This window comes from Labeo rohita, chromosome 19 (genome assembly GCF_022985175.1).
Source record: "Labeo rohita strain BAU-BD-2019 chromosome 19, IGBB_LRoh.1.0, whole genome shotgun sequence".
NCBI classification, from domain to species: domain Eukaryota; kingdom Metazoa; phylum Chordata; class Actinopteri; order Cypriniformes; family Cyprinidae; genus Labeo; species Labeo rohita.
In genome coordinates, this window is record NC_066887.1 from 28,864,297 (window position 1) to 28,885,852 (window position 21,556).

At 35.3% G+C, this 21,556-nt stretch overlaps 1 protein-coding gene across 2 annotated transcripts in view; it reads left to right on the plus strand.

Moving 5' to 3' along the window:
- col22a1 (collagen, type XXII, alpha 1) overlaps positions 1-21,556 on the plus strand; it is a 66,942-nt gene that overhangs the window by 40,108 nt on the left and 5,278 nt on the right. For both annotated transcript variants that reach the window (XM_051137612.1, XM_051137613.1), the window contains 41 exons: positions 3,690-3,743; positions 4,191-4,244; positions 4,358-4,411; positions 4,514-4,567; positions 4,725-4,778; positions 4,863-4,907; positions 5,003-5,065; positions 5,387-5,440; positions 6,762-6,803; positions 8,261-8,293; positions 8,597-8,650; positions 10,191-10,244; positions 10,460-10,513; positions 10,593-10,646; positions 10,858-10,911; positions 11,111-11,215; positions 11,901-11,945; positions 13,153-13,230; positions 13,636-13,671; positions 13,760-13,813; positions 14,450-14,494; positions 14,646-14,681; positions 16,245-16,358; positions 16,481-16,534; positions 16,703-16,756; positions 16,870-16,923; positions 17,016-17,069; positions 17,172-17,225; positions 17,388-17,441; positions 17,543-17,596; positions 17,754-17,798; positions 17,940-17,993; positions 18,092-18,145; positions 18,239-18,292; positions 18,888-18,959; positions 19,142-19,177; positions 19,255-19,299; positions 19,384-19,563; positions 20,620-20,686; positions 20,770-20,952; positions 21,036-21,113. In XM_051137612.1, the coding sequence (XP_050993569.1) occupies positions 3,690-3,743; positions 4,191-4,244; positions 4,358-4,411; positions 4,514-4,567; positions 4,725-4,778; positions 4,863-4,907; positions 5,003-5,065; positions 5,387-5,440; positions 6,762-6,803; positions 8,261-8,293; positions 8,597-8,650; positions 10,191-10,244; positions 10,460-10,513; positions 10,593-10,646; positions 10,858-10,911; positions 11,111-11,215; positions 11,901-11,945; positions 13,153-13,230; positions 13,636-13,671; positions 13,760-13,813; positions 14,450-14,494; positions 14,646-14,681; positions 16,245-16,358; positions 16,481-16,534; positions 16,703-16,756; positions 16,870-16,923; positions 17,016-17,069; positions 17,172-17,225; positions 17,388-17,441; positions 17,543-17,596; positions 17,754-17,798; positions 17,940-17,993; positions 18,092-18,145; positions 18,239-18,292; positions 18,888-18,959; positions 19,142-19,177; positions 19,255-19,299; positions 19,384-19,563; positions 20,620-20,686; positions 20,770-20,952; positions 21,036-21,113 (2,536 nt within the window). The remainder of the gene's footprint in view (positions 1-3,689; positions 3,744-4,190; positions 4,245-4,357; positions 4,412-4,513; positions 4,568-4,724; positions 4,779-4,862; positions 4,908-5,002; positions 5,066-5,386; positions 5,441-6,761; positions 6,804-8,260; positions 8,294-8,596; positions 8,651-10,190; positions 10,245-10,459; positions 10,514-10,592; positions 10,647-10,857; positions 10,912-11,110; positions 11,216-11,900; positions 11,946-13,152; positions 13,231-13,635; positions 13,672-13,759; positions 13,814-14,449; positions 14,495-14,645; positions 14,682-16,244; positions 16,359-16,480; positions 16,535-16,702; positions 16,757-16,869; positions 16,924-17,015; positions 17,070-17,171; positions 17,226-17,387; positions 17,442-17,542; positions 17,597-17,753; positions 17,799-17,939; positions 17,994-18,091; positions 18,146-18,238; positions 18,293-18,887; positions 18,960-19,141; positions 19,178-19,254; positions 19,300-19,383; positions 19,564-20,619; positions 20,687-20,769; positions 20,953-21,035; positions 21,114-21,556) is intronic.

Here is a 21,556-nt window from a genome sequence, read left to right on the forward strand (position 1 = left end):
ATATAACTTATATTGTTAGTAATATTTTGAGATGCATTCAGAACAGAACATATTCTGGACTTTTCAAGTTTACTGTCTATACAGAAAGGGACCTTGATATATTAAAGGTAATAAAAAAACATGCTAAAAATGAACTTCTCAGAAACAAAAAGACTAAAAATTGCTGTAAATTAAACTAAAAAGAAATTGAAAGAATAAATAAAAATGAAAGTTAATTTAAAATGTTATTGCACTATAACAGTATATACAGTTGAGGTCAAAAGTTTACATCCTCCTTTCAGAATCTGCAAAATGTTAATTATTTTACCAAAATAAGAGGGATCATACAAAATGCATGTTATTGTTTATTTAGTACTGACCTGAATAAGATATTTCACATGTTCAGATGTTTACATATAGTCCACAAGAGAAAATAATAGTTGAATATATAAATTAGGGTTTCATCTAAACTCTGCAGGGCTGTGGCCCTCCAGGACCGGAGTTTGACACCCCTGGTTTAAAGCCAGATGAAACGGCGCTGACAAACAAGAGACAAACTGTGCGCAAAGGCTTTTTAATCAACAAATCGCCATCATTTACTATAGATTTACTATAGTACCACTAATGGTATCAGAAATGTGAGTATATGTGTGTTGAATTTTATTATATAATTAATGCAGAAAAGGCTTAAATGTATTGAGGGAGGAGTAATGAAATATAATTACAGTATTTTTTTTATTTTTTTATTTTTTGCGATTAAGCTATAGTGTTTATGCATTTATACAAAATGCATTTAGACTACTATTTTTCATACAAATACCTAGGAATCATATTACATTTTTACAATGGTATTGAGGTGCTATATTTGTGGTTTTAACTGTTATTATCATGATGTATGGATGAAACAATGGTTAATAATAAAAAAAAACAGCATAATAAAATTTAAAAATGAGGTTGCTACAACTTTTACAGATATTACTGATTTTGATTATGAACATCTGTTTCTTGATGTAAAATAATATTATTCATTAAAGCATGCAGAACTAAGAAATTATATTTATTTTTTTAAGAAAAAAATGGAAATAGTCACATTGTAGCAAAAATTCTTTAAACTTGAAAAGAAATAAAAAATTGACTTTTATCATGATAAATATTGATATCGACTGATATTAAAAAAAAATTATCGTGATTTTTTTTTTTTTTTGGCCATATCGTCCAGCCCTAATCAAACTACTTCTTTGTTTGTTTCATACTGTGCCTTTAAATCTGATAATTTCAAATATGACACATGAAGACACGCTGTACTTGGCCAGTTAAGGCATTGATTCTTGATTTTCAGTGAATATCCTGCTAAAAAAAAAATTGGCATGAAGCATCCAATTCTTTGGCCTCCCAAATGGCACAGCTGGTCTTAGCTGGATGACTGTTTGAAAAGTGCCCAGAACCCTTCAAAAACCAGCCAATAGTCCAGCTATAACAAGTAAACCAGATTCAGTCACAAAGCTGTTGTATGCATGAGTCATATTGACTACTTTTATGATACTTTTTATCCTTGCAAATGTGAATTTTCATTTTGGGTGCACACTTCCTGTATCTCAGTGTTGTAGCTCAGCGGGGTTGCAGGTGTTTTGAGTGTAGCCTGAGTTCTCTCTGTCCCAGTGGGAAACACTGTCAGGAGCTCTTAGAGAGGGAATCAGATCTAGCGCTCGGCTCGGAAACGGTGCGGGTGGCGTTTGAGTGAGTGTAGAATGACGCACAACTGCAGAGCAGCAGGAAGCCCTGAGTGAGACACTAAAAAGTGTTTCTCTCTCTCTTTTTCTACTCTATTTTAAGCTCTTATCACTGTAATACCTTCAAACTACTTTTCCTATCTCATGTGCCAGCAGCAGGGGATGCTGAAGTGTTAGCATGTAAACGTCAGTGACTGAGTTTCCTGAACAAATGTAAATGCGAAGGAAATCATTTTACCCCCCATTGCTCTTAACCTCTTAAACCCTTGATCAAAAATGTATTTTTGTGCCATGTAGTCAGTGTCTAAAAGCTTTGAGCCCACATATATTCAAGTGTTCTTTAGATTGAACGTATTCCTAAAACTGACTAGCAGTCACAAATAGCAAATCATAGTCTGTGACTGTGACCATGAATATAGGCTGTTGGCTATTTTTATTAAGAAAATATGAGCCCTTCTATATGTCGTGCCCCAGCATCCTGTTTTTGTTGGAAATGTGTCAACACAGGAAAGGAAACTTCACTCTTAGGATCTTAAATGTTATTGGTTACTTTGCATGTTTCTAATCTGTATTGACTATAGAACAGAACAAAATTATCTTAAGTGTGATTTGCTGTTTGTCCAGCAGAGGGCAGTGCAACTCTTTTTATGCCTCTAATGGATTGTTTCATTCATAGTCATTATATTAAAAAAAAGTGATATTATCTAATCAATCAGACTAAGCAATTAAAAAAGCTGATTTGATTTTATTTAATATCACCATATCTGATCAGTCGGACCAATTTTAATGTACTTTATTAAATATCAACTTATCTGAACAATCAGACCAAGTAATTAAAAAAGCTGAACTTATTTTATTTTATTTTATTTTATTTTATTTTATTAAATATCAGCTTAGCTGATCACTCTGACCAAGCGATTGGGAAAAAGCTGAACGTATTTTATTTTATTTTATTTTATTTTATTTTATTTTATTTTATTTTATTTTATTAAATATCACCTTATCTGATCATTCAGACTAAGCAATTAAAAAAGCTAAATCTATTTTATTTTATTAAATATAACCTTATCTAATCAATCAGACCAAGTGATTAAAAAAACTGAATTTTATTTTATTTTTATTTATATTTTTATTTTATTTTATTTTATTAAATATCACCTTATCTAATCAATCAGACCAAGTGATTAAAAAAATGAATTTTATTTTATTTTTATTTTTATTTTATTTTATTAAATATCACCTTATCTGATCATTTAGACTAAGCAATTAAAAAGTTGAATTTATTTTATTTTATTTTATTAAATATCAGCTTACCTGATCACTCTGACCAAGCGATTGGGAAAAAGCTAAATGTATTTATTTTATGTATTTATTTTATTTATATATATATATATATATATATATATATATATATTTTTTTTTTTTTTTTTATTAAATATCAGCTTATCTGATAATTCAGACTAAGCAATTAAAAAAGCAAAATTTATTTTATTTTATTTTATTAAATATCACCTTATCTGATCAATCAGACCAAGCAATTAAAAAAGCTGAATTTATTTATTTTTTGTTTTATTAAATATAACCTTATCTGATCAGACCAAGTGATTAAAAAAACTGAATTTTTTATTTTATTTATTTATTTATTTTTTAAATATCACCTTATCTGATCAATCAGACTAAACAATTAAAAAAGCTGAATTTATTATTATTATTTTTTTAATTATTAAATATCACCTTATCTAATCAATCTGACCAAGTAATTAAAAAAAACTGAATTTTGTTTTATTTAATTTTAATTAATATCACCTTAATTCATTGTCTTTATTATCATTTTACTTATTTATAAATACTATTAAAGTTGTATTTATTTTGTTATTCAATATTATTATTTAAACTTTTTTTTTTTTTTTTTCCTTATCTCCTTTATTTTGCTTTTACCTAACACAGACTCATGAGACATCGTCTTCTCTGTTTCTCCAGGGTAAAAAAGGTGAATCAGGATTGCCAGGAGTCGATGGTCTTCCAGGACCACCTGTAAGAAACACCAAAATATTTGTTCTCACTCTAAGTCCAGCTCTTTGCCCTTTATTTTTCCTTTCTAGTGTGATTTTATGTTTGGAATGAAATACTAACATAGTTCTTACCATATACTGTACTTTACAGCAAAATGCAACAGTATACATTTTAACAATCATGTATGTCATGCATGAGGAAACATAGTCTGGTATGCAAAAGTAGTATGAGTATTATGCCTACATGGCATTCACAACATTATTATCTTAATGAAAAAAGTCTTTTTTACAGTGAGTAACAGTGAGCTCTAGTGGTTACCAGAGGAAATAAACATCAATCAGATTAAAAGGCAAAACACATGCAGTGAAAACACAATATTGTTACTTTTTAGTAAAGAAAACTGAATGGATTGATTACAGAAAACTAATTTTAAAAGCTAAATTTCCAATTTTATTTTATATTTTTTAGGGTCCTCAGGGGCCTCCTGGGCCTCCTGGCAGCCCTGGAGCAACAGGACCTCCAGTAAGTTTACGTACACCAAAATAATTAATTTTTCAATCGTTTTTGTTTGCAAACTGAGCTAGAGCCACTTAATAGTAGCAGATGATATTAAACTCATCTGTTTGTTCTTACAGGGATTACCAGGTGAAATCGGTTTCGCAGGAAAACCAGGTGAAGCAGGAAAACCAGTGAGTCACTGACAGCTGACAACATACTGTCCACACACTCTCATAATCTGTTGCCCTATAAACTCAACTGAAACAGTGATGCTAACGGTAATTATTTTTCAGGGCCTGCCAGGAAAGGATGGATTGGATGGTGAACCTGGAAACGACGGCGAGAAGGTTAGAGCTGTTTTAATGAGGCAAACTGTGGAGTTCTGTGGAGGCAGAACTTCATCATTTATAAACCTGTCTAAAGGCCAGATCTGGTTTTTGACCTTTTCTTTTGTGTTTTTGTTGTACTGGATTCTGTTTTTAATAATTGTGTATTTCCATTTAGGGGCAAAGAGGAGAACCCGGACAGGATGGCTTTCCTGGTAAACCAGGGCCGAAGGTAAAGTGGTGACGTGGGCTGTTGATTTAAGGGTTGGAAACCTGGGGTTTTTTTTGGTCACCAATGCCAGTTTGTTTTTCTCAGGGAGATGAAGGCCCACCAGGACCACGAGGACCTCCTGGTGAACGGGTGCGGGAAGTAAAACTTAAATCAGACTTGACAGAGCCTTGACAGGAGGACACATAAAACAACTGTCTTTCGCTTTGTGTCTTGCTTTGTCTCAGGGAGTGCCTGGTTTGCCTGGAGAGCTCGGCCCAGTGGGACCCAAAGGAGAGAGAGGAAGCCAAGTAAGAGAGAACTATATGGACATTACTGGTTTGAAGTCAAAATTAGATGTTTTATTGATTTAACAGAATCAATACACATTGATTTGTGAAAATCTCAGGCTCTACTGTAAAAAAAAAAACAAAAAAAAAAACAACCTTCATCTATTCACTTGGGTGCTTCGCATGTTCAGACTATATTTCACTGCAAAGATTGTGAGGAAAAATATAAGAAATCACATTCTGCATGAGATGAACTAATCTTATTAATGTCAGTTTAAGCATCGTTTTTATTTTTGTTTGAGCCATTTTTTGTCAGATTTCATCCCTCCTTCTCTCTTGTAGGGTGAGAGAGGAAAAGATGGACTTGCTGGCTTGAAAGGAGAGAAAGGAGACAAGGTGAGAGACAAGAGAAAGTGAAAAAGAAAACTTTTAATATAAAGGCTTATGCTTTATTAAATATACGTATGTGACCCTGGACCACAAAACCAGTCATAAGTAGCACAGGAATATTTGTAGCAATAGCCAACAATACATTGTATGGGTCAAAATTATTGATTTTTCTTTTATGACAGAAATCATTAGGATATTTAGTAAAGATCATGTTCCATGATATTTTGTAAATTTCCTACCGTAATATATCAAAAATTTTTGATTAGTAATATGCATTGCTAAGAACTTCATTTGGACAACTGGTGATTTTCTCATTTTTTTATTTTTTTATTTATTTTTTTTCTTCCAGATTCCAGATTTGCAAATAGTTCAAATAGTATCTCGGCCAAATATTGTCTTATTCTAACAAACCACACATCAATGGAAAGCTTATTTATTCGTTATTTATGATGTACACATCTAATTAAAAAACAACAACAAAAAACTGACCGTTATGACTGGTTTTGTGGTCCAGGGTCACATATACATATAAAAACAAGACAAATTTTGTTTAATGCATCTATCAAACGATTATGCATGTACAGTATAAATATATATATAGAGAGAGATAGGAATAAATTACTTTAATGCATTAAATTGATCAAAACTGACAGTAAAGACATATTACAAAAAAATTATATTGCAAATAAATGCTGTTCTGTTCACCAGATAATCCTAAAAATACACAGTTCCTAAAAATATAGTAAGCAGTGCAATAGTTTTCAACATTGCTAATAATAAGAAATGTTTTTTTGAGCAGCAAGTCAGCATATTAGAATGATTTCTGATGGAAATTCCATTAAAATGTAGAATATTTCACAATGCTACTTTTTTGCGATGTTACTGTACTGGATTTTTGATCAATTTAGAATAAATGTAGTTTTGGTGAGCATAAGAGATTTCTTTTAGGAAGATGAAAACTACTACTAAGTGGTAGTGTTTATTGTTATTTCGTAGTATTATGTTATATTATTTAGTATGACATGTCTAAAATAGAAAATCATCTAATAATTTTTTTTAAAGTCTTTAAAAAGTTTTTTTTTTAATGCACAATTGCCTGCAAGTCACATCTGTGTAATGGCATTTGCTATAGCAACATTATAGCAGTTATACAGTAAAGAAGGCTTAGAGAAGCTGTTTTTGACCATGAGTTGCTGTAAGTTTCAGACACTCAGGATTAAACTGTCAGCAGTGGTTTCCTGAGGGCATGAGGTCGTTAATGAGATAATTAACATGCTGACAGGATGAGGATATAACCTCTCATTGTTGCTGTTTTTCATTTGTGCAGGGCGAGATTGGCCCCAGGGGTCCAGCCGGGGTTCCAGGCAACGTGAGTACAGCTGATTATTGACATACTGTGTACAAATACATAACTATGAATATACAATCCAAAATAAAAGTTTTTGTTACATATTATATGTGTGTTTACTGTATATGTTAATGTACAGGTGCATCTCAATAAATCAGAATGTCGTGGAAAAGTTCATTTATTTCAGTCATTGTGAAACTCGTTTATTAAATAAATTCAATGCACACGGACTCGCCCGGTCAATGGTTCTTTTAATTGTGATGATTTTGGTTCACATTTAACAAAAACCCACCAATTCACTCATCTCAACAAATTAGAATACTTCATAAAACCAATAAAAAAACATTTTTGGTGAATTGTTGGCCTTCTGGAAAGTATGTTCATTTACTGTATATGTAGAAAAAACATAGGAAAACATTTGTGAGTTTCATTTTTGTTCTGGATCCCTCGCCAGCAACTCGCCACCAATTAGATCACCTTCAGTGTAATTTGTCAAAGTGATGGACGGACTTTTTTCCGTCACTGATCAAAATTTTCCGTCAATAATGGAGAATTTTTGGTTAACGCGACCTCTGGGCCCTGCAATCTTTTTCTTTTTTTGCCCAGAAATTCTTGTCGGTTTTAATTTTTCTGATAATCAAATGAAGGCATTAAATATATTTTTTTTTAATCAAACGAAAATTAAACCCTTTTATTTTTTTGCCAAACAAACAGAGGTTTACCATTAAAACATGGAAGAAAATATTTGTGAATATTCAGTTTAAAAAGTTTTAATAATAATTGTAGTATTTTTTCTACAGTTATCCAAAAATCGACGAATCCCTTGGCATTCCGGGCTATAGAGTAAATTCAGTTTTTATGAATGGACTCGTGATCCCGTCAGCGTTTTTGCAGAGGACAAATTATAGACGCGTAGAGACCCATGTAGAGACAGAAATGACATGCTGCCGTGTAAATAAGAAAAATACCATAAGGTTATTTAGTTTGTTTAATAAAAGATTATAGACCTGTATAGACCTGTTCAATAGGAAAGGTAACCTTAAATGAACTCTGTTGTAATCTGGCGCTATATTGAAAATACAAATAACTTGACCTTCAAGTATAATATAATGGTAGGGGAAACACTGCACATATAAATATTTTTTAATATATACATGTGTGTGTTTGTATTTATATATACATTATAAATATACACAGTAAACACACATATAGTATGTAAAAATAAACTTTTATTTTGGATGCGATTAATCGCGATTAATCGTTTGACAGCCCTAACAATTACAGATATTTTAAGTAATGATAAATATAAAAACGGATATATAATGTAAGTAATAAATCAGAAAAATGGGAATAGATTAGACAAACTCAAATATATGTGTATTTTTAACTCAGCTGTTGCACCATTTATTGATGAAAGTGACTTTTAATTCATAGTATTACAGTATTATTTCACAGTGATGTGTTTTCATTTTCTTTAGGTGGCCAATGTGATTCCTGAACCTGGTGAACCAGTAAGTCATCAGTTTTGACTTGGTTTTGAGCCTAATTTGAGTAACTAAATGTTTTGTATAATATATCTTACATTAAGAATAGTTTAATAGATATTTTTAGTATATCTACTAACTTAATCATCTTACACAAGTGTGTTTGTGCTGTCTTTCTTTAAACTATATGACACTTGGTTTGATATTTTGTTATTTAATCCATTACTTTTTAAGTGTGACTTTAGTTGAAACACTTTTTGGGGCCTTTGTATCATATAATGAACCACATATTTTGCCTGATGTCTATTCACTGTTTTAACTCGTCTTTAGGGTAAGCCGGGAGAAAAGGGAGAGAAAGGAGATCAAGGAAAACCAGGCGAGATGGTGAGCTTTTATTGTTTCCAACACTTCCAAATTAATTTTATATTTAATAAAGCAACCCTTGCAGCTTGTAAAACCCATCACAGGAGGGCAGTAGAGAGTCAGGATTCTCTTGAGCCTCTAAAACGATTTCATTTATAGCATCATGTTACTGTTACAAGTGCATTCTTAATGCAGATTTAATGAAGTCTGCTGTCAGTTTGAAGAATCACAAGACAGATTCATCTGAAAAGCAACGGTGAAATATGTGCATTTCATTTCTGAGAACAGTCACTTGAAGTGTTTTACACATTAGCTGACAACAGATATTAAGTGATTTAGTGTTGCATAAGGGACTATTAAGAAACTTGAAGGTCAGGGGCGTCACAGCCCATCAACTGATATTATGTATCTTGGTTGGCTCACTTTAAAACCGCTGTTTCACTATTGGAGAAATTTGAAGGTGAAGGTGTCTTTTTGCCCCAAGCTATTAAACAGATCCCGAGCATCTGTCCACAGATCAGTGCAATTGCAGGAAGATGAACATGCGTTAACATAGAAAAATGGCCAAGCAATATGTTATTTACATATTTACTGAAGCTGAAATAATAATAATGATCTGTTGATTCTAAATTTTTTACATTTTGGTATTGAAATATCCAAAATGAGCTTTTTTGCATATTTGACCTCTTGACTAATAAATATTAAATGATAAAATAAAGCAAAGCAAGTCTAAAATGCCAGACAACTCAACCACATCTGCAGAGGATGTCAGATTATAAATATCACGGTGAAAGTTTGGCTGATGAATATTAATTAGACAATTAGACAATTAATAATTCATGAGGTCACTTCCTATATATTCACATCATGACCTGCCCATTTTTGGCCTTCCCACTCTAATACTTTTTCTAGGGCTACTGCCCTAGCCATATTACATTATTAGGTATATTATATTGTTGAATATTATATTATACGCATTTGAAAACCGAATTCATGAAAGCTCTTTCCATCACGCACCCATCTACTAAAATAGTCCAGACATCAAGCGATGCATCATTTACACAAACACGGACAAGCTTGTTACGATGATGTATGTTCTCTCACCTGAATTTATTAGTGTGAAATGAGAAATCTCTCTTGAATTACTGCGGTTCTCACTAGTTCAGCCAAATGCAATCATTTCTGCTGGAGAAACCGCCTTGACGACATCTTAAAATAGAGCCAGGTTTCATTTCTGGAGTGCAGTGTAAATTTTATGAAAGGAGATTACAAAGTCACCATGACTGAATGAACAAGGAAATGTTTTAATATGGAAACAAATGACAGAATGTTTGGACAAAACTGTTAAGGAAGTCATTTGGATCTGAACAACCTTTCTGGTTGCCGACATGATAAATGATTTAAAATACATTATTTTGTTTTGGAATGACATGAAAGTGATTAAATGATGATTATGGATGGACTATCACTTTGAATTCAACTTTGAAGGTGTTTGTAGGTATTATATCATACCGGTTATTGAAACCAATCTGATTACCTTTGCATTCTCTGATATTTCCAGGGTCAAAGAGGACTTCCCGGAGAGCAGGGATTCAGAGGGCAACAAGGACCTGCGGTACACAACATCTAACCAGCTGTTTTACGATACACATGACTTGCTTTCATTCACATGAGACGAAGTCTACTGAATATGTTGATCATTGCTAATCCTATACTTTCATATTCCAGTCATAGCTGTGAGAAAGTCAGGGATTTTTACAGTAATTGAGATGTTTCTTTTGTTTTCCACATGCTGCTGTCTGATGTTTTTCTTCTTGTTTGTGTGGACAGGGCCCTAAGGGCGATGCTGGTGAAAAAGGAGAGGCAGGGAGACACGGAGACCCAGTGAGTTTGTCTTCTTATCACACATGATGTTTTTATTGCTTTCAGAACTTTTCACTGTCATATTCTTCACTCTTTTCAGGGTCCGCCTGGATTGACAGGCCCTCAGGGGCTCCGAGGGCTCCCAGGCAATGTGGTACGTTTTAAAAAATTCCTGTTTTTGACATCCAAAATGCAAGATCCATTGCAGGAAATGTGCAGTTTTTAGTAATTTAAACAGGTGCATGCCATTTATTCTTCTAATCATCTCATATTGTAATTGTAACTTACAAAATCATTTATTTTTAAGTGTTTATTTATTTATTTGCCTTTGCAAGTGTAGACATGTTGTTTATGTTTTTTTTCAGGGTATTCCAGGCAGTATCGGTCCACCTGGTATTGCTGGACAGAGAGGAGAGAAGGTATGAAAATTAACTTTTGAAATAAACTAAATGTGAAACCAAAAGAAACTGGCAAGTGTAGCTTTCAGTGTGGATGTTTTATTTGATATGTTGTATTATTTTGCACCAACCATCTATGAATTTAACTCAAGTTGATGTAAATATGAACTTTAATCATAATTCATCCTGTCTAAATTTATGGTTATCTATATCACACTAGGGAGATGCTGGTAAAGACGGTCCCTCTGGACCCCCTGGCCCAGCCGGTGAGCCTGGTTTAAGAGGAGAAATCGGTTTGCCAGGAAAAGGCAAAGAGGGACCAAAGGTAATGTATTCGACAGTTCAATAACATTGATTATATTATTGAACAGTGTTGTTTTGCTAAACTTCTCAAAACTACTAGATAATTAGGTTTAGATGAAAAGTACATGCAGTTTGTTTCATTCTTGTTTTATGGTTTCCCGCCATGACCGTGTATAATTGCATTTAATAAGCATTGTGTTTACGTCTTGTCCTCTGGGGAATCTGAAAGTTGTTTACGCAAACTTTTTCCATTTATATTTGCTGATTGTGGTTAAAAGCACTGAAATGTGGTGAATAAAACTACCACTCATTAAACTAATGAGTCAATTGGACCCCGGCTGCAGGTGTTACAGGGAGACTGGGGTTGTTTTATAGTTACAGATGCCTTATTTTTCCAGCTATATACACACGCACACATTTACAATTTCTCCAACAGAGATACAGACACATTAACACATTTATATAATAATCAAGAATTGCTTTATCAGTGATATCAAACATTATTGGTGATTTCCAATGAATCATGACTTAAACTGTAGTCTGTTTGTCTCACAAAGCTATCATATGCATTCAGATGACTTATACAATAAGCATTCATAAAAATAAACTGTATGTGATTTTGTGAGAGGGAAAGGATGAAGAAAAGATTGAGAGTGAAATAAAAAAAAAATAGCAACACAGCAGTAATCTGTTTTCTTTAATTACAGGGTGATTCTGGACCTCCAGGTCCACCTGGACCTCCCGGCCTGAAGGTAATGAGACTTCTTTCACAAGTTTTTTCTTGTTAAAAGAAAAAATCAGACTTCATTTTGTCTTCCATCAGCATGAAAGGTCTTTTTAGGCATTTTTTTTTTCATTGTAAGCAGGTGTGTGTTCCCTTAGGGCATTTTATTTATGTGATGATTTTACTGAAATTTCAGAGAGCTGGGCAAGTTTTCCTCAGGGGAAAAAGTTCCAGAATATGCATCTTGCGACTGTATTTTAGCAGTCAGTGCTATATACTGTACTATGGACTTATATAATGTATACACACTCCTGGTTAAAAGTGTAGGGTCAGTTAAAAACATTTAAAAGAAATTAATTTTGTTCATCAAGGATGCATTTATCAAAAGTGAGAGTACAAATATCTATAATGTTACAAAAGTTGATCCTGTAACCAAAAAAAACATATGGTTTTAACAAAAATATTAAGCAGAACAATTGTTTTCAATAGTGACAGTAATAAGATATATTTCTTGAGGACCAAATCAGCATACTAGATGGATTTCTGAAGGATCATGTGATCATGTGTCAGCTTTGTCATCATACACTGTAAAAAATAAAAAACACAATTTGTTGAGTCAGCTTAAAATAATTTGTTACCCTGCTGTCTTAAAATTTTAAGTTCAGTCAACTAAAATAAGTTTAGTCAACATGAAATGTATTGTACTAAGTAACAACTTAGATATGTGATGTGTAACTTAGATGGGTAAGTAACCCATCTGCCTTAAAATTTTAAGTTGATTCAACTCTAATATCTAAGTTGTCACTTAGTATAATTTAACATTTCAGGTTTGATAAACTTTTTTTTTTGAGTTGAACTTAAAATTTTAAGGCAGCCAGGTTACAAATTATTTTAAGTTGACTCAACAAATTGTTTTTTACAGTGTAGGAATAAATTACATTTAAAATGTATTCAAATAGAAAACAGCCATTTTAAATTAAATTAGTTTTTCCAAATATTACTGTATTAATTTATGTTTGATCAGAAGGCTACAGCCTTATATACATATATATGTATATACAGAGAGATAGATTACTATACTATGGATATGCATTACAATATATGTGCAAATTAGTCAGTATTGTAAAATAGAGTAAACAATATTTTGTACAGCAATACACAGAACTATCATCATTATATTGGATGGAGGATGTTGTTTATTCTTCCATGTTTATGCATTTTTATTTGTGTTTTAGGGTTTACCTGGTCCACAGGGAATGCAAGGGATGCCAGGAAACAGAGGACCACCAGGAGAGGGAACCACTGGACCCGAGGTATGGAAACACACAAACACACACACGCATAACTTAGTCATGTGGTTATATATCTGCTCATCTGCAATATCCAATCAAAATGCAGTCATTTTCACATTAGCATTAGTGTTAGTAACACAAATGACGCCAAAATTACCATATGGCCGAAAACTGACTTTTTTTTTAATTTGCTGTGAATATGGAAAGGGGACTGAAACCAGTGCAGCTGGTCAAACTAAAGCAAACAGATGGCATATGCATAGACGAACATGCATATTTACAAGCACATGCATATATAAGCACACATACTGTAATGTGAAAGCTTCTGTGACTTTTGCATTTAAAGTATTTTAATTTTGTATCTGAAGACAAACACAGGCACACATTTCTTTATCTCAGAGCTGATTGATATTCTGTCTTTTTCAGGGGCCTCCCGGACAAACAGGGCCACCAGGACCAGCGGTAAACATCTGTTCATATTCATAGCACTTTCAATTAAGACAGACGCTCACAGAACAGCCTTACGTGACATGTCATGTTTGATATTCAGGGTTTGAGAGGACCTCCAGGAGTAAGTGGACCACAGGGACCCGCTGGACACAATGTAAGATTTATTCCGTTTATTTATTGTACTGGGACAGTTCATAATACCATATTTTAATAGTATTAGCCAAATGCTAAATTTTACCAGTACACTACACTACTCACATTGAAGTAGTGAAGGGATAAAAGAATTATGGACATGGCTACATGTTGTTTTGTTGTGCATCAGTCCTTTAGAATGAGTTTGTCTTCACAACACACAACCAAAGACTCACTGACAGTCTGTAAGTAGCTATATGCAAATGCTAGTCAGGTTGTGGCAGGTTGAATTTATAATTCAGGGAGAGCTGACATTTTTTTGGATAAAATGATCAAGATTTGCCACCAAAATTAATACTGTGCATTAATAGTTAATAACTTGTTCTTGTATTACAGAACACTCTAGTAACATGCAAAAAACACCATAGCACTAATTTTATTTTACCTGTGCAATGACAATGAGAATTATTTTTTGATCTCCAGTCGTGATGCGGAACTGAATCAGATTCACTGCACTGCTGTGGATCACAGTTAAGTCGTCTCAGGGATTCAGTGTTAGTTTGTGACCAGCAAGGGATGAATGTGTTTTTCTGTGGGGAGGATCTACAGAAGCAGTCATGGCTCACATGTGTCTCTGTGTGTGTGTATCTACCTGCAGGGTTTACCAGGAAGACCCGGAGAGAAGGGCTCCCCTGGAGAACCAGTGAGTGATATCAGTTTGCCATTTAAATATGGATTCATCAAATCAGCTAACACTATTAATATTCACCTGCTGCTGATGGATTATAAATGTGTGGATTATGAATTATGAATAGTATTTTTTTTTTATGGATTTTTACTTTCCAATTTTTTAGGGAAAGGCTGCAGACATTTCTGATCTGAACCTGAAGGTAACAGTCATGCACATCCAACCATCCATCCATCCAACAATTTAAACCTCTATCCAATCCTCTGTCCAGCCAACCATATATCCAACCAACCCTTCCTTCTATCCAGCCATACAATCACCCTTTCCATCTATGTATTCATTCAACCATCCTTCCATCTATCCAATCACAAAATAAACCATTCATTCACCCATTCTTCTATCCAACTTTCCATCCAACAATCCAAATGTCTGTCCATCCAACCATCCATCTAACCATCCATCCATCCATCCATCCAACCATCCATCCATCCATCCATCCATCCAATCACACAATCAACCATCCATTCATCTATCCATCCAGTCAACAATTCAGATTCCATCCAACCATCCATTTGTACATCCAGCTAACCAACCCTTATCCACCAAACCATCTGTTCTTCCAACCATCCATCCATCTATCCAATCACAAAATCATCAACCAAACCATCAGTTCTTCCATCCAACCATCAAACCATCCATCTGTTTATCCAATCACATAATCCATTCATCCATTAATTTTTCTGTGCATCTAATTCTCTATCCATCCATCATCCAACAATCCAAACCTCCATCCTTCCAGTCATCCAATCATCTTTTCCATCCATCCATCATCTATCCATCCATCCATTTAACAATTCAAACCTTCATCCAACCATCCATCCATACATCCAACCAACCCTCCATCTTTCAAACCGTGCATTCTTCCATCAATCCATCCAGTCAACCTTTTATGTATCCAATCACACAATCAACCATTCATCCATCCATTATTCCATCCATTCAACTCTCCATCCATCATCCATCCAACAATGCAAACCTCCATTCATTTAATCATCAAATTATCCATCCATCCAATTACAAACTTATCCACCAAACCATCAGTTCTTCCATTTAACCATCAAACCATCCATCCATTTATCCAATCACACAATCTATTCATCCATTAATTTTTCTATGCATATAATTCTCTATTCATCCATCATCCAACAATCCAAATCCTTCCAGTCATCCAATCATCTTTTCCATCCATCCATCAATGCTCCATCCATCATCCATCCATCCAACAATTTAAACCTTCATCCAACCATCCATCCATACATCCAACTATCCAAACAACCCTCCATCTACCAAACCATCCATTCTTCCATCAGTCCATCCAGTCATCCTTTTATGTATCCAATCACACAATCAACCATTCATCAATCCATTATTCCATCCACCTAACTCTCCTTCCATCCATCCATCCATCCAACAATCCAAACCTCCATCCATTTAATCATTAAATTATCCATCCATCCAGTCATAAAATCATCCTTTGCATTCATTCATCCGTCCATCCATCCATTCATCTACCAATTCAAACCTCCATCCAACCATCCATCCAAACCATCCTTTGATCCATCCAATCATCCATTCATCTATCCAATCTTCCATCTAACTCTCCATCCAACAACTCAACCCTCCATCCATCCATCCAACAATCCAAACCTCCATCCAACCGTCAATCCATCTTTAAATTGTAACTTTGCCTTTCTCTCTTTCCCAGGACATTTGTTCAGATTGCCCCCCTGGACCTGCTGGACAACCGGGTATGCCAGGACCTCCAGGTGAAAAAGGTCTTACTGGACCACCTGGGACAAGCGGACAGGATGGATATGTGGTGAGAGAGCATGATTTAGACATCAAACTCCCACTTTCATCTTTAAACTTAATGGAATTGGAAACTAACGTGAGTTTAATGAATGGAATAATAATCAGTGAATCAATTGTTGGCTTTGGCAGGGTCCTCCTGGACCAACAGGGCCTGCAGGACCACCAGGTGCTGATGGAGCCAAGGTTAGAATGTAGATGACATATACACACATTACGAACACGTCTACATCACACAATAATAGGTTCACTTGCCTTTCATGTGTCAAATGCATGTCATTCGACAGCATTACATTAATACTCTCCGCTTGAGAAGTTTTTGTGTATAACCATTTATATTTGCTTTTATTGCAGGGGATCAAAGGTGACAGAGGTCCTGTAGGAGCACCTGGAGATAAAGGTGAAAAGGTACTGTCAGCCTACCATTCTCATTATAAATAGGCTGAATATACATATAATACATTTAAAAATGGACATACCATTATGTCACATCTTTCTCTCATTGATTTGTATTTTCCCAGGGCCCCCCAGGACCTCCTGGTTATCCAGGGGCAGCAGGAGCTATGGGTCAACCTGTGAGTATTTTAAAATGCCACTTTAATAAAAGAACATGTTCAGCCTGTATAGCTGTATTGAAAAACCTTAATATTTTTTACTTCATCTATAGGGTAATGATGGAAACCCTGGACCTGTTGGACCACCTGGATCTCCTGGAGAAAAGGCAAGGCTAGTTTTTTGTTCGATGATTCGAATGTGTATTAGTTGGATGGATTGCAAAACTGGAGTCCGGCCATATTATTGATAAATGAATGTGCTTTACCAGGGTAAAGAAGGTCTTCAGGGAATTCAGGGACCACCAGGTCTTCCAGGTTTAATGGTGCGTAATTTCATCATTTTTTTTTTCTGGACATTTTTTATAACAACTTTCTGACTCTAAACTTTTTGGTCTGTGTAATGAAGAATACATTTAACAATGCCTCATGCTATTTTTGTTTCTTATACCTACATACTGTCTAATGCTACATATTTTGTGCTGTAGGGCTTGATGGGTAAAGCCGGAAAGGATGGAAGACCAGGAGAAACAGGAGAGCCGGTATGAATATGATGTTCTGCATACATGCCAGCATCCTAACAATACTTAGTTCTGTATATACAGAAGCAATATAAAAAACATTATTCTCTTTGCTTTTTCAGGGTAAACCGGGAGAGCCAGGATCACCAGGAAGAGACGGGCTCAGAGGAATGCCTGTGAGTGGTGCTCTTAGATGATTAGTGGATTAGAAATGATTTTCTGGCACTAGACTGCCAGTACTGTTCTATCTCACGAAAATGCACCATGGTTTTATTATCAAATACCTATAGCTATAGACTGAGATGTTTACATCTTTATCTCTGTCTTTTCTAGGGTTTCAAAGGTCACAGAGGGGAACCAGGACCACCAGGGTCAAAGGTTAGTCAATGCCAAATAAAATTCATGTCTGTAGATACATCTAGTATTCAGAGATGGAGAACTACAAGACTATTACATGCTCCCGATAATGGGCAGAAATTTCATGGGCTCTTTTTAATAAATGCTGTCATGTCATATTAGGGTGAAGATGGGAAACAGGGTGTTCCTGGGCGTGAGGGTCCAGCCGGGAAAGACGTGAGTAAACGTAATCTGTGTTGTGCAGAGGTCACTGTAAACCTGACTGCCGTGAGTAGATGGTGTTGGTTTTTAATTGGCGTACTTGTTTTGCCCAGGGTAACTCCGGACCACCAGGGCCAGAGGGCATGAGAGGACCACGAGGAGAACCCGTGAGGAGGCTTTTGATGAACCAATTAAACCACAAAATAAAACAGCACCCGTGTGATTATTCTGCTGGGTCAATATGTTTTTTGTATTTTTAGGGTCAGCCTGGAGAACCAGGACCAACAGGCAAGCCTGGATCTCAGGGAAATCCTGTAAGTTTGATAGTAGCATGTCAATATGGGCTGCCATGTTGTTTAATTGACTGAGATTTATGTTTACATCTGTGTTTGCACCTCTTGCTTGTTTGTCAATTAAAACATGGGTCCAGGTATCAATGTAAAAAATATTTTCAATATTTTTAATAATATGAAATGTTTCTTGAGCAAAAAAATAAATAAATATATAAATAAATATATTTGCCAGCACAGAAATAAATTGCTTTTTGAAATATATTAAAATAGAAAACATTTATTTTAAATAGTAATAATATTTCACAATACTTTAGTTTGAATGTATGGGGTTGGATAGGATCAAATAAATGCAGCGTCTCAAAAACATTTAAAAAATCTTTAAAAACAAGATTTTTAGAAGCAAAGTTTTAGACAAAAGTATTTATTTTTGAAAATTCCTGAACTAATGCAGTGCGCGTAATTGCATTACAATTATTGTCACAACGCCAAGCACAATAATTAAAACTACCTTAACTTTAAACTTTTTGTTGCTATTAATCAGAAAAAACATCAATTCATCCACCTAAGTAATATAGTTCATTAATGTAAATAATCATTTTGTTTTATCATGTTTCAGGGTCAGCCAGGACACAAAGGTGAAACAGGGAGTCCAGGATTACCCGGCTTCCCAGGTCCAAAAGGTCCATCGGTGAGTAGAGATGTTGCTTTGGGACTTATGGGAATCTCAGTTATATGAAGAAAGTTAAGTTTTTCTACTTGTACAGACAAGCCTTGTAAATCTATAGAAGCTGAAAAGCAATCAGTCCCGAGTGGATATGAAGGGTTTTAGCTATCTGCCTGTCTATATTTACACTTGTGATTTTCCCTCAGGGTTCGCCTGGTCCAATTGGCCCGGAGGGCAAACAAGTGAGTGATGATTCATTAATATTGTATGAACACTTTTTCATAATGTTTTCAGCTAACCATGTTTTTTTATATCATAGGGCATGTATGGAAAACCAGGAGACAGAGGACAGAAGGGAGAAAAGGTATCTGTCCGTCCATCCATCCATCCACCCACATACGTACCTCTTGAATCAAATCTAAACTTACTGTGTTGCTTGTTTCTGTAGGGTGATAATGGAATAAAAGGAGACAAAGGACCTGTTGGGGATCCAGGCATTCCGGGTAACCCCGGGCCTCCCGGCAGAAAGGGTCACACAGGAATGATGGGCATGTCCGGACCCCCAGGGGAAGTGGGTCCTCCTGGATCCCCTGGTTCTCCAGGACAGCCAGGTCTCCCAGGTCTCAGAGTGAGTCTGCTTTAGTGTTTTTTAATGGAAAGTGCGTGATGCTAATGATATAATAAATACCATGACATCATTTCAACGTGTTTTAAAGGAGACCTATTACATATTTTTACAATATGTAATGTAAGTCTGAGGTGTCCCCAGAATGTGTCTTTAAATTTTTATATCAAAATGCCCCACAGATCATTTATTATATAATTTTGAAAATGCCTAGTTTAAGTGAAAGCAGAAACACGCTGTTTTCATGCATGGCTCTTTAAATGCAAATGAGCTGTTGCTCCCCGCCTCCTTTTTCCAAAATAGGACTGTGCCTTTACAGCTCGTACCTCAGATGCTCTGCCAAAAAACATCTGTTAATTATCATGTTTACCACGCTGAAATCGTGTTTTAAGGCCATATTAGTTTAAAGTACTGATAATAGGGTTTTCTGAGCACACAGAAAGCGTCTGTCACACAGCATTTGAGTACTAAACGAAGTTCTCTTTCATGTCTTATTGCACTTAAGCTGTCAAATACACAGAGGTATATGTTAAAAACACACATGAGTTACAAAAACAGTCGGTTATGTCTGTGAAGGTAAACAGCTGGGAAAGAAATGGCATGTTTATATTAGATCTGTGTGGCAGGAGGGTAATATACAGTAAATAAATCAGTAAATCCACTGCTCTCTTGTCTCCTCTGAGGCTGGGACTCTAAATAGTGTTCTGTGCTCATCGTCTTTGCAGCCAACGACAGAACAGTTAGCATGCTTTGCTCGAACTTTTGCCATTGCGTTAGAACTGGTACACCATTGTCCCTTGAGAAAACAAAATGTGGCGCTGTGGGTGGAAACGTGCAGATGAAGAGGCGCTAATATTATAAGATCCCCTTACTATGTGACCGGGGAAGCAAAATCTGAGCGGCTCGTTTTTCTCTACATGCTTGCAGAGAAAGGCTTACCGAAACAAAGTTACTAGGTTGTCCTTTTTCACATTTTCTGGGTTGGTAGATGCACTGGGGACCAGTTTTTAGCATTTAAACATGGAAAAAGTCAGCTTTTCATTCTATGTCCCCTTTAAGGGTGAGACGCCATCAATGGAACAAATGCGGCGGCTCATTCAAGAGGAACTCTCCAAACAGTTGGATGGTGAGATTCATTTGGTTAAAATGTATTTGACTTGTTTTGCTGTGTCTTTTTACATTCCCTAAACTTTCTGTTGAATTTCACAGCTAAGTTAGCTTACCTCATGGCTCAAATGCAGCCCGCACATATCAAGAGTTCAGTTGGCCGTCCCGGTCCACCTGGTCTGCCAGGTAAAGATGGACCTCCTGGCCGACAGGGTCCACCTGGAGAGCCTGGAATACCTGGACAAAATGGAGCAGAAGGATCTAGAGGTCCAGTTGGTCCTAAAGGTACCGCGAAGCTAACTTCTGAGTGTTACTTTAGTTGATGTTTAATGTTTAACTTTGTATAACCCCCCAACTTCGTTTTTCAGGTGAACGAGGTGCAAGAGGCGAAAAGGGAGAGGATGGTGTTGGACAGAGAGGAGAGCCTGGTCCAGTTGGTCCCATGGGTAAGACCATTGGGTCATTAGTCCTCAAGTTTGCATTGACTCAATGTTTTGGATGAATCTCATGAATACGGTCAAGAAAAAGCTCACTTCAAAAATTTACAGATAATTTTTTAAGTTTAAATGCAGCTTCAAAGGGCTCTAAACAATCCCAGCCAAGAAAGAAGGGTCTTACCTAGCGAAATGATCGGTTATTTTCTAAAAATATCCTTTAATAACTTCAAAATCATCCTACATCGCTGCAGAAATACAGACCCAGTGTTTACAAAGTGAACGTGCAAAGAAAATCAAACATCAAAAAAAACTGTCAAGAACTGGAATACAGGATGGAAAAAAAAAATAATTTTTGTAATGGAAAGGAAGTCTATTTTATGACCTTAAAGACTGCACTGACATCAGTATCCATCTTTAATACTAATGTTTTAACATAAGAATATTTTAAAAAT